Below are 15,616 nucleotides of genomic sequence, written 5' to 3' on the forward strand. Positions count from 1 at the left end.
CTCTATTGTAGGCACTAAGCTGGACAGTTTGATATCTGTGGTGGAGCAACGGGTGCTGAGCAGGCTCCTGTCAATATTGGAAAATCCACTGCATCCACTGAACAGTATCATCTCCAGACAGAGGAGCAGCTTCAGCGACAGACTGCTGTCACTGCCCTGCTCCACTGACAGACTGCATCGCACTCTCTCCTTGCATTTTGTAACTTGCATTGCATTTTTATCACTCTTTAATTAATATTTTTTTTTATCAGTATGCTGCTGCTGGAGTATGTGAATCTATCTATCTATCTATCTATCTATCTAATGAGAATTAGTTTTAGCTTTCTCTTAATACCTCACTAAAATATAACATTAAGACATGTTAAAAAAAATGTTTGATATAAATAAAAACATTCTAAAATGTATTCTCTGGTGCTCTCCTTTGCTAAAGGAAATGTTACTTGAACAATGACATTCTTCCAAAGTTGTCTTCATGTCTCTTCCCAAGAAACTGTATTAGTTTCAGTCAGTTATGCGAATATCATTAACCTACACAGTTTAATGTGTATGACCAAAACACGCTCAAAATGTTTCAGAGTAAATTTTTTCATGCATTATCACTCATCGTTCACAGTTGTTTTGCCTAGTGTTAATAGAAACTTGAAATATTTGCCTCAGGTATTAAAGGCAGGTAACCTAAAATGCCCTTTACTCTATTGAAGTAGCTCAGTGCTTATTTTCAAAATGAAAACATAATAACTGTCACAATATATTAAAAACATTCATCTGGAGTTTTGTGTTAGTAATTAAATAAACTTGTCAGCTACTCACTAGGAAGGTTAACTAAATTAGTTCAATAATGTTGCTTTATGCTGCATGATTAATAGAATACAATTCCACATCCTACAAAGGGATGTAATGTGTCTTATAAATTAACTTCTATAGTTTCCTGTTGATTAAGAGACACTTCATTTGTATTTTTATTTCTTACCATTTGACATTTTTTTGTATACTGTTTCAAATAGATCTAAGATGCTGTCAAGTGTCTCAGAAGTATGGATAGCTAGCATGTTCTATACCTGAATAGTCAAGTTAGAAGTTATACGATATATTGTTTGTTTTTTTTTTTTTTTTTTTTTTATAAAACTAACAGCAGCCCTTATGGATGATGGAGGTAGTGGAGAATTCAGAAAAACCTAGAAGTCATTAACTCTACATACACATTTTATTCATAAGTGAATGTGCATTTACAGCATTATTATATAAATGAAAATATAGTCTATCCTATGGTTAGTTGAAAATGTTAGTCCCAAGTTAGAAGTGTATTTTGCAGACTTCATTTATATTTTAGAAATGCAAAATTAGATAAAGGAACATTTCAATAATCTTTCACTTTTATTTAGCAATTTTTTTTTTGGTTTCAGAGAAATCTTTCACCTTCATATTTTTCTCATTAAATATTTAAAGATTTTCAAGTTAATTCCATGGAATTTGAGATTATTAAAGGAAATTATTATTTTTCAGTTACTGTATTATAGTGTCATTAGTTTGAAGAATACCAGTTTGTAAAAATGAGTAAATAGATAGCAACCAATTAACAAATTATTGACTATTTCACTTGTAAATTGTATGCTTTTGGAGGTTAACCAAAGCCCTTACTTTAAATATATTTAACAGCTTCTACAAATGACTATAATTGGTTTAATTTAAATTTGTTTTTATCCTTAAGATCATTCAAGAAACAGTAGCAACAAACCAAAGCTGTGCTTCTCTGAAAACTTCATGTTATCTTTTAATTAGATATCTGCTAACTTATAGCCTATGGTTAACTATCTAAATGCTGTTACAGTACATTTCACTGTAATGTCATCTGCTGCAATTCAAAAGCTGATGGTAGCCTGGGGCTGCTTTAAAATAAATTATTTTTTAACTAGTATTTAATCTAATCCGCAAGTTTTTAAAACTGGTCATTTTACTGTTATATTTTATAGATTGTCTATTGTTACAGTATATGTCTGAAAACATTTTCTTAATAGTAAAGAGTCGGGGTTATGTCAGACTCATCTCACCTTTAGAGTAGCTGTGTAATCTGGTCTTCATTACAGTTTCCTTGTCTTATTGATCCTGAGAGGATCTTCGTTACACTGGCAAACAGATGTTTTTCATTTCCATGCTATCAGTTGCACTGCAGATTCTGCTTTATTACATTAGGTTTGATAGTGTCTGAATGTAAAACAGCTTTTGTTATAATTGTTTTCATCGTAACTTTATAGCCAAGTCCAAGATGTTCATATTTCTATAAAATTTAAATTACCTCAAATCAGTGTTTTGTTTTTTACTTCATGTATTAGCCATAACCTTCATATATACCTGTGAAGTAAGTAAATCTATTCCTGAATCATCTTTTCCTGCAGCATCAGGTGTAAAACATAGCCCAACCCAAAACAGCACACCAGTCCAACCTCTAGTTTACTTAAGGACAATATCCAAAACATAAAATAGCAAATTGTAGTAAAAACAAATATATCTTTATTCTTCAGTATATTTTTTTATGTGCTGCTTAGGTTTCTCTTAATGTATTTTAGAAAATATTTAACTTGCTGTGGAATTTGTACTTTTACTGGATTTTATTTATGAAACGCTTTAGTTTTTTTTTTTTTTTTATTTATTTATTTAGTCTTTTCTTATATCTAATTTTACCACTAAGTTTTATGAATACGAATAACATAAGCACTGAACTGATATGTTAATTTTACTTTTATTCTACTTAGGAGTACCATAATTTTGGCTGGTGGGTTGGAGAAATGAATGGATCCATTGGTATTGTGCCAAAATCATACTTGACTGAAATGTATGATATTTAATACACTGAAAGTAAGTATATTACGTTGCATTCATTTTAATACTGTATTACTTGTTTGACATGACGATTACACATGATAATTCTTTTTTTTTTTATTTAATAGTAGATACTGTCCTGTTCAAACTATTTCTTACTTTTATATACATATAAATAGAATTCTGTCTGTTTATTCTATTCATATTGTTTGATTTTCACTTTAGGGGCATTTTACCTCCAATCAAGATTTTATGAAATTTGCCTAAACTTTTCTCTTCTCAAGTGGAATGTTGAACTGAGAAGCAGCTTTACAGTACACCTTGTGTTTGTTTGTACTTTATGTGCCTTACTGTACGTCTTTAAACTGGTTACTTTTTTTTTTTTTTTTTACGCCTTGAAGTATGGGACATACAGTAACTGAGAGGTGCTATAAAAGGTCAGTGTTTTCTTATAGGCATAACTGATAATAGGATTAATTTAATGTTATTGGAAATGTATATTAACTGAATTCAGGAAATAATTGATATGTTAAAAGATGTGAGATTTTGTGTTACTGTTTGCCATATGCCACTCTCAGTAGGTATGTCTCTTTCAACTTTCTTTGCAAGTTAAAATTTTCCTTTATATTTTCATTTAATCTCTTTGTTTTATGAGATGTTTGATACATTATGTCAAAACAGTCACATTTTAATATATTTAAAAATGTGATGATTAGTATGAAATTGCAAAAGTAATGTTAATATTCGCTGACGTCCACTTCGACATTGTGCCATGTAGCTTGATCATGAATTCCTTTGAGTTAAAACTATCCAAGTAAATGTATATTGAAGTCACAGTAGGTGGCAGCAAAGACCAGGGTCTATTTTATGGAATTTCTGTCTTCTTTTTTTTTATCAGTATTTGTAAATTTGGCATTTTTCAGTTTTTTCTTGTCCTTCCAGGAGAGGAGGCTATTAGCTAGCGAAAATGTAATGTTATAAAATTATTATTATTAATATTATTTGTATATTATTATTAATTATTGTATTGGCTCATATAAAAATTAAAGATTTCAGCCAGCCTAGAATTTGTTTTTTGTTTATTTTCATTCCATAGTCAAAAATTCAGCTACATTTTGGGGAGTGTTATGTCTTTACACTTATTTATACTTGCAGTTATTTTATTGAATTCTATTAACAGAAACTGAAATACATTATTCTGAAATATTGCATTAAGACATGAATTAATTATATATCTTTTCCACATAGCATGCTTACATGGCAGTAATTTTTGACTAATGTTTTGTTGCAGGTGACTGTACTATTTTTTAATATTATTTTAGTAGTTGTTGAGGAAATTGTCAAATAAAGTATTGCTTTAATAATATTATACCCTATAAACAATAAACATTAATATAAAGGGAATATTTTACATCGTCTCATTATTAAAAAAAAAATCATCATTAATACCACAAGATTGCATAATAGTAAAGCTTTATTTTAACATACATATGCTCTTTTAATTATATTGTTATGCAATGGATACTGAAGATCATCATTACATAATAAATTCAGTAATAAATAGCTCACTTCCCTGTTATATTTGAGCACTCTGAATCTGTCAGTAAATCTTGTAATAATGTTCCACCCTGCAAATTTTTAAGGTTCAAATAAAGTTTAATTATTTGCAAACTGTTATGGTGCTAATAATTCAACAGCCTGCTGTTTAACTAATGAAATTACTTTGTTTTGATTAATTTGAAAAATAGAGTGTTGATTGTAGTAATTAAGCAAAACAAGGTGAAGTAAATGATTCTGATGCCATCTGGCCCCTTAACTTAAAGATAATAGATTAACGGGTGTGATCAGGAAAATTTTGTAAGGAAATTAAGATATTTTAATAATATGGTGTTCAATAGTGTATTGAAACTGTTTGTCATTAATTAACAGTGTGTTTATAACAACTTGGGCAGTAAGGTTTACAATCAAGTGCTAAAATGTTCCATAATATTTCCTCAATTAGTATTAACTGCTTAAGTCACCATGATTTGAATGCATGTGTATATAAATGTAAACGTTATTAATAAAATATGTTTGTCTGAAAATACTTCAGGTTTTAATTGAAAAACCAAAATATACTTTTTCCTAGCAGTTTGCAATTGTACAGCATCATGTTTCAGCATTTTAACACTGCAGTATTTTATAATTTACAGAAAATAAATTAACCTAGCGCAACTGTTAATGCCTATTATTTACATTCCTCATTTTCTTTCCATAGCCTTTTTCAGTATATATGGCTATGTTTGCATTAGCTTTGTCAATGTTCTAAAATACAAAGTGAAATGTTGTTAAATTGTATATGTTGATTACTTTCAGTATAGAAAATAGGTGTATTGTTACATTGCATATTGTTTCTTGTGGAATCTGTAAAAAGTGCATTTTTAAATGTAATTTTTTTAATAAAAATAAATGTAGACACAGGCAGGTCTAGAATACAAATTTAAGTGGTAAATTTCAAATCTGTAATGTTATAATTCAGAGTAAGTGCAGTTGGTAATTACTATACTTTTTAACCTTTAATTATAAAGATGTTTTAGATGTTATGAATAAACATGTGGATAGGACTGGAAGTATTTACATAACAATGTATTTAATGTACCATCAAAACTGCTACGTTTATCACTTTATAATATTCATTTTCTACACATATGCTTACAATTTTATTTAATATTATTTTATTGCAATAAATAATGCTGACACTTTGTCTGCCACTGTGAGCACTATTATTTGCGATGCTTATATAATTTATTTTTCTCATTTCTTTCATAAAGCAAGTATTATGTCATTTTTCTTTGTGGTGCTTTCATTCTGATTATAATTTTATGGACAGTACTTCATCTTTTATCTTTTCTATATTTTTGTCAATGAGAACATTTAAATGTGCCCACAGAAGTTTATATTTACAATTTAATTTTTGATGGTTCAACAGCCAGACGTTTGTGTAACTTCATGTAAAGATTAAGCTACAAAAAAGCAACTGTGACACTTTCTCCCTATCTTCATTTGTCTTTTTAATGAACTTACAGCTATGTCTGGAAATCAGTCCACTGCCAATAAAAGTACGTGAAGTAATTTAACTGCAGTGTCTAGTGTATGTAAACATCTAATTATTACACTTAGAATGTTGCAATGGGATTTTATCGACAATGTAAGTTCTCACAGCTGGGCTAGTAGGGTGAGTAAAGATAAAAATAAAGTCATTCCCAAAAAGAGAATGAGTTCACTTTTAAAATATCTTGCAGCACAGTTTCAAATCTAGTAATATTTGAGCTGAGATGCCATGTTTTCATTCTGAAGAATAAACAGGCACCTAGTGTGTGCCTACAGTGAATACCTGCACACCTCATCCACACTTTCTACAGGAGGATTCAATTGCCAAGCATAGACAAACAGAGGAGGTGTTTAATTGCGTTATTGCTACTTAAAGTAATTTTTCATACCTTTATAATCTTGTGGTAACCTTGATTGTAACATTATTAAAATATTTGTTAGAGGAGCAGTAACACAACTAATATGTCATTTTGTCAATTATAAACATGATAAAACACAATAAAAGTTGACAATAAATGTGAGACTTGCACTAGTTTACATTTTAGTACATTGGTACTGTAATTTGGTTATATAAAGAAATATGCAATATCTTATATGAATAATTGTTTATCTTAATGTGAAGGAAACTGGACAAAATGCATCTTTGCCAAAGAAAAACAAAATGCCATCTTTTGCTGCTTCGCTGAAGTAATCATCACAAAATTGATTTGGGAAAGGGAGCTAAGTTTGTGCCAAACAGATGGCACACCCTGCTGTGTCTTTGATTGAATGAGAAAGGTAACATTTGCAGCCACGTCAAAGTGATGGCTATCAGCTAAACAAATTGTTCTCAAAAGTGTAGCATCCCTGGATCAAACTGCACTGCAGGGTAGAAGAAACCACTTTTTATGGCACTATGCATTTGTCACTCATTCTATATGAATATGCAAACTCCTAAAATATTAGTTAAAAGTCAGGAATACATGTAGGGATTGTTAGTGTTCGAATGGCTCCTTTATGCTTTATGTAAAACAGATAATCACCACAAAAGAAGAGGCTTGGACTTTTAATGAAATAATATACAGGTTAGAAATATTAAATCTGTATGAATAGTAATGTGAATGACACAGCTAGAACAGGCAAGAACTCTCTATCCTGCTTGAAATATAAACATGGCAGAGTGAGAATGGGTTTTTTGCTCATCTCAGCTGGCGGCCTGATTATGCTTCAGTAAAGACAAGGTACAGAAATGTCCTTTGGGTGACATTCAAAACTCGATATAAATCCTCTGCTTTATGAGACTGCAGTGCAATAAATTACTTAGCCTAATTGTAGATGTAATGAATTACCATAATTAGTCATGGGCTACATTAAATTAATCAGCATGGTACATTATTTTGCTAAATTACATCCTTGCCTTCTGAAGCCACCAGTACAGCAATCAGTGTTTCTTCCAATAGGGGAATGATGCCATAATGAGAAGCGTTTCTGCTCTGAGAAGGGTGACAGGATATGAATTTTGATAGGAGACAGGAAGGCTTACAGACACAGGAGCTTTAACTTGCGCCTGAAGTGTCTTTCCTTGTTAATGATTGTTCATTCCTCCTAAAAGAGAGACCTCGGCTGTTTTTCTTTGAAGGGTGCAGAATATTTCTTACATGAAGATGAAAAAAAAATAGATAAAAAGTATGCTGTTTTAACAGCCCTTATTGCAGCTATAGCACTATATATATATATATATATATATATATATATATATGTGTGTGTGTGTGTGTGTATATATTGTAAAGGACTGCTAGCAGTACAACCCGGCAGGGGCGCCCAAGAAACGGAAGGATGGGGGAAGGCAACTTCTTTAGGGCACCCCCAGAATGCTACATGGCAGCTCCCCTGGGTTGCAGTGGTGCCCCAGATTCCCACAGGACATCATGGGACTTAGTTCTTTACCTCAGCCCTGTTTGGTGTCGTGGGTGCCGCCAGGGGGTGCTGCAAGGACTGAAGAGCCTTATGGCATGGGCTTTCCGCCTCATCCGGAAGTGCTTACAGACCATGTGGGCAGAAGAACAGAAGCCCCTCTAGGGTGGCCAACATAAAAGGAGCTGATTGCCTTACAGAGACAAGCCAGAGTCGGGTGGAAATTGGACAAACCTTGCTGGAAGGAGCGGAGGAGGCAATGACCAGGAGAGAGAGGATGAAAGAAGATTGTGTACTGTATTGTTTTTGAACTTGTGGCTGTGATGGTGGGAAATGCTGGTTCAAAGAGTTTCCTATGCAATAAAAGGGTCTTTATGTTTTAATGTGTGTAAATATGTTTGTGAGAGAGAGAGACAGTTGATTTAGTTAAAGTCAGTGAAACGTTACATACAGTGTCTCTGTCTTGTACATTTTGAAAGGTAATTTCTGAATATTTGTTATGTTTACCCTTGATATTATATATATACTTTAAGAACTTTCTGTTCTTAAACCAAGTATTAGAAAGGATAAACATACTACCATATCCTATATTATAAATTTAAGTCTGTTAACTGTGAACAGACTGCAAAATCTTAAGCATATAGAGGCAGTGATATTTTTATATGAAACTAAAAATTAAATTTACAATGTCATTCCTTTAGAGTGGTCAAGGGAAACTGTTTTATTGATGTTTACATGGATATTTTCCACATTATAGTATTTCACAAACATTAGGCAATTATGTTTTCTGATATATTTTTTAAAAATACATTTCTCCTAAATATCTGGAAAGTGGCCCAGTGTGAATTATGTTTATGCTTCCCAGTTTGTTTGAGGAATACATTGTAATTCTCTTAATTTTTGACTTTCTGAGTACTGTCGAAATACTTAAAATATTCTTTGCAAGTTATTTAAGTTTTGTATTTTTCTTGTAAACACTAGAGCTGATTTTTTTTTCTTCAACTTTTTGCCACTTATTTTTGATTGATTGTTATGCTTTAAAACTGCCATATGCCAAAACAGACCATGGGTGTTCAAAGGAATCTTTAAACAGACTTAAAAATGAGAAAAACTCTTATCATTATGTATTTGTGACCTTTTTGATTTTCATTAAAAATAAAAAATAAGTGCATATAAGGTTGAGAGCCTTCACTGATACAGCGGATTGCCACACCCACCACATGACAAACCACTTCAAGATCCCAGATTAGCACCCGAGTGCTGCCATACAATGGGTGTCTCCTCGGCACCACGCTAGTTCAAATGGAAGGAAACAGTGTGAGGTTTTTTATGGTGGCTGGAGTGCCAATCCTGCCAGCAAACCCCCAAATTCTCCCTGGAGGTTAGAGGAACTACTTGTGCAGGGCTGGATGCACGTTAACATCATACCCAGGACAGAGCAATTGCAGGTTAAGGGCCGAATGGAGTGGAATCACTTCCGGAATTTACTTGATTCGAACTGACAACCTCTAATTGCCGGCACAGATCCCTAGCCTCAGAGTCACCACTCCGCCATTAGTGTATATAAAGATTGTAAAACAATGGCAGTTTGAAAGAGTAATACATAAAGGTTCTCCAATGTCAGTAGATAAAGCTAATTCAGGATTTGTCTATGCAAAAATACATTTTCCATATGTATATTATGTATGTTTTTAGGTTTTATATGGTCATTAATCTATATGTAACAATATCTTTGCTAAAATATGGCTTTCGGTAATGTAACAATATTTCCTTTATGTAAATTTAGAATTTTGTGGAAATATTTTAGATAATATGTCATGTCATAAAGCATTTTGGAAAAGAATTTATCTGAAAATAAATTGTGTAGGAAAGCAAAAAACAAAGATTTGTGTTTTGTAAATTGTGTTGCTGTGTATGTTTCTTTTCTCTCTCTCTCTTGCTCTCTCTCTCTCTCTCTCTCTCTCGCTGTCTCTTGTGCTCTCTTCCCCCCGGGTGGGAGCTGGTTTAATTAGTGCTAGGAGGTATTGGATTTCAGCTTATTGTGCATATTGTTTTCCAGCTGTACTTGAGGTTGCCAAGTTTCTATTGGCCTGACCCTGTTCAAAAAATCAGCAGTAAATCGCTGCTTGTACACAAGTGATGGCAAAGGGCTTGTTCTGTTGGGTTTGTGCTGTCATAGGAACCTGGGCTAAGGGATTAATGGCCTGATGTTAAACATCTGTCCCTTGTCTTTTGGGGACGTAAACACAGTGAGAGAGAATCAAACACTCTGCACTAAAAGGTCTTCAAAGAGAGGAAGCCCTTGCTAACATTTTTAGCAAGTGGCACCTTAGACACATTGCCTCTTTATGATAAAATCCCACAGCACTAAAGGCCCTATAAATAGTCTCTATGTGACAGCTCAGAGAAGAGGAAAGGTTTCCTCCAGACATTAGTTGTGTTAAAAGATTCATCATTACCTGCAGTCACGAAATAAATCTTTGATACTTACAACTATAATAATCCATGCTCTACATTTTATTGCAGATATAGGTAGGTAGTCATTATTTTTAGCAGTTATAAGGCACTACAAGCAATACTCTGGGGAAATGTGACACAGCAGGAATAAATTGGTTCAACTATATACAGTACATGCAAAGTGTTTTCCTCTTTTAAAACCCCTAGTACACAATATTTTAAGGAGATCAAGTTTGAATCTTTTGGTTTCAATAGAACTATTACAGTATAGTAATATTTTTAATGAAGTTAATCTATGTAGTGGTGCTGTTATCTGTATTTGGTTTGTCATGATATGGAAACTGTAATATAAAGTTACTTGGGCAAACACATTTATGGAGCTTGGGATGACATGGTGGGAGACTGTTGCTGTCTTATAGCTTCTGGACTCTGTCAATAAGGGTTGACCATTCCTCCAGTGGTTACATGGCTATTTTTGGGATCTATAGTTTCCTCAAAAATGCAAAAAATATTATTTAGAAAAAAAAGAATGTAGAAAGGTTTTTAAAGATTTGCATATGTATATAAACAAGCAGTTAAATACATATAGAGTGAAATGAAGGTGCCCAGTAACACTTGTATAAACATATAATAAAAAATCAGGAGTGGTCTCCCCTAGACTTTCTCGTATACTCAGATATGGGGATGGATATTTTAGGAATTAACTGCAAGACAATGATTATATTTTTATGCTATGTACATTAAAAAACCATCAACAACAAATCAAATCAAGTTAATGATATACTGAACAGTTATTATAAAAGTAAAGTTGAATGAATTGGACTCTGCAGCTGCATGAATAAAAGGTAAAGTGCCACTTTCAGTAAATGGAAATAGCTCAAAGTTGATAGAAATCTACATTTTGTATCTAATACTTATATGCAAAATTTGGTTGACCCAAGTAAAAGCATACTCAAGTTATCCTGTTTACATACACACAAACACACAGACAGACAGAGACACAGATATAATTACAAAAATGGTATATTCAGACTCAGGGAGGTCTAAAATGTCAAGATTCAGCAAAATCTTGACATCAAATCTTTGGACAATTGCGATACTTTCCCTGTACGAGAAAGTAAAAAGGAGGGAGCAGAAAAGAAAAGCTTACACAAATATACATACAAAATACTGTAATATATAGATATTTTGGCAAATGCAGCCCCAGGTTACTCTGAGAAAATACTTCTGTCCAGGTTGAGTTTTTAGGCAAAGGTTTTAAAATGAAAACTAATTAAAACTTTGGAATTGTTTATCTGCATTGACTAATCTGAATTATGGCAATGTTATTAGTAAAATGATACAGTATCCAGAATGCTGAAACATTTTGAGGCTGAAATCCTCTTCTTTAGGGCATTATTGTTGCACACATTAACAAAAAAATAAAGAAAAGTAGAATACAGTGCCTATTAAATAAAGTCTAGAACTCTGAAATACAAAAAAGGGGATGTGATAATAAATTATTAAAAGTAAAATGTATTCTTATTATAAATTCTGTGGTTTAAAGATAGCCGCAAAATTGTCTAAAATACAGGGAAAAACACATTATAGTACAAAGATCTTTTATAGAACTATCAGATATCAAAACTGAGAGTGCATTTTGTGCTGGAGGCTGTCCTCCATTTAGTTTGTTTTCATGAGTTAGGTACAATATAGCAAACAAACGTGTTATCTTTTGAAATGCACAATTAGGAAATAAGAGAGAGACCCCTAATTGCTACAGAAAGGCCTCATATGTGGGAAAATATTTGTCAATACAATATTGTCATACATAAATGTACAGTCTTAAACCTGCTAAGCAAAAATGTTAGGGTAATTACAAAATGAGTGGAAAGAATGATATTATAAGGTCCATTCTGGACCATATAACTTTGTGTCTTCTGCTGTACACTCAACAGCAGATTATAGGAAGTCTTACTTGTATTTGTTAATGAACTCTCTAGTGTCTTGATTAATAAGTATAACTACCTTATCTCAGAAATTATGTCTTTCCTACCTGAAAAATCTCAGAAAATTAACCTTAATAATTTTTGATTTCCTTAATACTTGAAAAGCTTTAGTTTTGTTTTTTTGGCCTCACAAGTTTTACGCTCTCTCATGCTTTTTAACTTTTTTGTTTGTAGTTGGCTGCTATTGAAGTTGTACTCCTTGAAGGTGACCACTGCTGCACAGTTAGTGTGTGTTCTCGTGTATTCTGGTATCGTTCTATTCATGTGAGATAAATGTAATGCGGTATTCTAATTCTTCCCTCTACATGAAACATATTATGGAAAAAGACAAATCACCTACTATGATCTCACTCTTTAACTTTAATCCCTCTCATTTTGTATTTTATTAAATATTCTTTTTATTTCTTCCAACATGTTAAAACTTTACTAACATTATCTGTGCCCAGTTTTGGAATTCTTTCCTGGTCAGTCTGAATCAGTTTACTTGCATTTCGAAATTTTGCTTATCCTTTTAATTTAGTGTCACCTGCAGAGACCAAATTTGTTTATCATATATTTATTCTGCCCATTCATATAAATTAGGAAAAGCGACACACATGCAGTATTTTTTACATTTCATTACAGTGATCCCCCGTCTATCACAGAAGTTGCATTCCAGACCCATCAGCGATAGGTGAAAATCCACGATATAGAAAGACCATATAAATAAACATTTTTTTTATAGTTTAAGTCTTAAAATACCCCTCCCACACGCTTTAAACACATGTAAATTTGTAATGGTGAGCGACATCCATGTAATGCTCTCCTTCCCAAAGCATATCCAGGAGTTTTACCTTCTCCTGAATGGTCAAGGTCTTCTTCTGGCGCTTAGGCTCACTACTACCAGAAGGCTTAGAAGATGCAGAATGCTTGGGAGCCATCGTAGGGCTTAAAACAAAACAAAAAGTTTCCTCACAACAATCCGACCACAAGCAAGGTACGTGATACGCAGAGAACGGAGATGCGTTGGGGACCCACACTCGCTGTTCTTGCGAGATTACGCCACATTAGCAGCAGCCAATCAGAGTCCAAGATGATAATGTCCCTCTCTGATTTGTTGAGTCTCCTCTTTCAGCCAATAACGGGCCTTGTAAGAAATCATCTGGGTACTGTAACGCGAAACTTTTTGTCTACCATAGTGACTGCTAAAAACCGTATGCTTTGTTATGAATTGGCTGCAAAGTACGCTATAGGTAGGATGTACTTATTGAATTTTTCTGCGATATAGCGGGGGTGCAAGAGCTGAACCGCGATATAACGAGGGATCACTGTATTTACAACAGAAGCCTCATATCTGACCTGCTGTTTTCTTTGCTCAAGACTAGTTCTGTGCCTCTCAGCTCCCTGTGCCATGAAGCCCTGTCTTTCATATTTACTTAATTATGAGAAACTGTCAACATCTTACAGGCCACCGTGGCTACTGCCTTACTTTCTGACCAATTGTTTAATGACAAGTCAGTTCATACTATTTTTGGATCACATCATTTATTGAGACATTCTTTTTCTGCATCGATGATTTGTACCAGTGTATATTTTATCTATTGAGAAAATTTTTTGTTATAAAAAAATACAAATGGTACCTGGGCACCTCATTGTTAATTGGCAGCTGCTTAATTAAATTGAAAGCAATTAAGGTATGTAAATCCTAATAAGTAAGTGAAGTAACATTAAGCAAAAAAGAAAGGAAAAATAAAACACAGGTTAAATCGACTCCTGTGCAAGCTTTGACTGTTAATGGATCCATAAAACCTACTCTGTTGGAAATTCCTTGTATTGCAGACATGGAGCTTTTGTAATTGAATGGACTCGTCTGTAGAATGAATAATCCGTGTTCAATGTTTGTATAAGGGAGAGACTGAGATCTAAGCAGTATGAATAACAAATCCATAGGCAAAATTAAGCTAATGAAATGTACATTTTGAGAAGGTAAACTAAATTCAAATTAGCTAAAAAATCATAATTTTTAATTAGAATTATCTTTGAATAAATTCTTAATAACCATTTTTAGTTGTGTTCATATGTAATATGAAAAGCACCTACTTTGATTGCCATGTCTGTCTGTGTTGTCCTCTGCTCCTAGTGGATATAATGGATTATTCAAGAAAATGTGTCAGAACAGTTCAGTTTCCATTAAGATATCTTGAATAGAGGGTGCTGTACAAAGTTTTGAAATTTTAAAGTCTTCTATTGAAAAGCATCAACAAATTTGCAAACTTGTGTATCTTAAAACAGAGGATTATTTTGTGTGACTTCAATTAGGAATTAGTTTACCATTTCAAATTTACCATGAAAGAGGTTTTTTTCAACTTTGTATATCCTCCTTTATTTGTCTGCCAACTGCTCTTGAGGGCACAACAGATCCCTGATTTAAGTCGGTGAAGTGGTGGGAGAGCCATGCGTATTAAAAGAAAAAAAACAGCTGAGAGTAAAACATACGACAGGCGCAGAGTTACGGTCAGTTTAGTTGTGTTTTTGGTGACCAGGACTGAGTTGGGTTGCGGTTTGTATTGATGGTTTTATTTCTTTTGGTAATTTCACTTTATTGTTTGATATAATTTGGCATGTACATAACCACCTGCTGAGGTGGTTATTGCGGGTTTTTATGGGAAGAACACAGAGGTTCTGCCTCCACTCTGCACAGCACTCACACTATCAGTGTACAGGCCAACCATGATAATCCTTGAGGGGATCCGGTGAAATCTCAGGATCTCCCACAGTGCAGCTCAATCAACTGAGTTGAATGCTTTATGAAAATCGAGAAAGGCTGCAAAAAAACTGGCAATAATTGTGTTTATGCTTCATGAGAACTCAGTGCTAGGATGCGGGTGATGGTAGACTTCTTAGGCATAAAACCAGACTGTTCCGGTCGCTGTTAGGTGAGCAAGTGATCACGGATCCTATTGAGGACGACCCTAGCAAGGACCTTACCCAGCACAGAGAGCAGTGTTATCCCCCTGTAATTGCCACAGTTCAGGCGATCACCCTTCCCTTTCCAGATAGGAACGACAGGTTTTGTTTTCCAGTCAGTTAGGATGTTGCTGATCTCCCAAATAGAAGCAAAGATTGCTTGCAATGCCTGGAGGACAGCCTTACCACCAGCCTGGAGAAGTTCACCCAGGATACCACAGATCCCAGCAGCCTTTCCTACCCTCAACTGGTTCACCACCTGTGCAATCTCAGTGAATTTGCGGGCTTCATAGCTAATTGCAAGGTCATCCTCTGGGTCTATTACTAGCACATATGCATTCTGTTATTGCTGTTATTTTTGATTATGCCTCACTGATAGAAAAATACAATATATAAAAAACAAAAATGTGGTAACTGACACTGAT

General features: G+C 33.6%; 1 protein-coding gene across 1 annotated transcript in view; it reads left to right on the top strand.

The window, feature by feature from the left end:
* Positions 1–5,641, top strand: part of skap2 (src kinase associated phosphoprotein 2) — a 138,605-nt gene extending 132,964 nt beyond the window's left edge. Inside the window, exons 12-13 of the mRNA XM_039737017.1 lie at positions 2,751–2,853; positions 3,043–5,641. Of these exons, the coding sequence (XP_039592951.1) occupies positions 2,751–2,843 (93 nt within the window). The 3' untranslated portion in view covers positions 2,844–2,853; positions 3,043–5,641. The remainder of the gene's footprint in view (positions 1–2,750; positions 2,854–3,042) is intronic.
* The last annotated feature ends 9,975 nt before the right edge of the window (positions 5,642–15,616 follow it).

Source organism: Polypterus senegalus, chromosome 15 (assembly GCF_016835505.1).
Source record: "Polypterus senegalus isolate Bchr_013 chromosome 15, ASM1683550v1, whole genome shotgun sequence".
Taxonomy (NCBI): Eukaryota; Metazoa; Chordata; class Cladistia; order Polypteriformes; family Polypteridae; genus Polypterus; species Polypterus senegalus.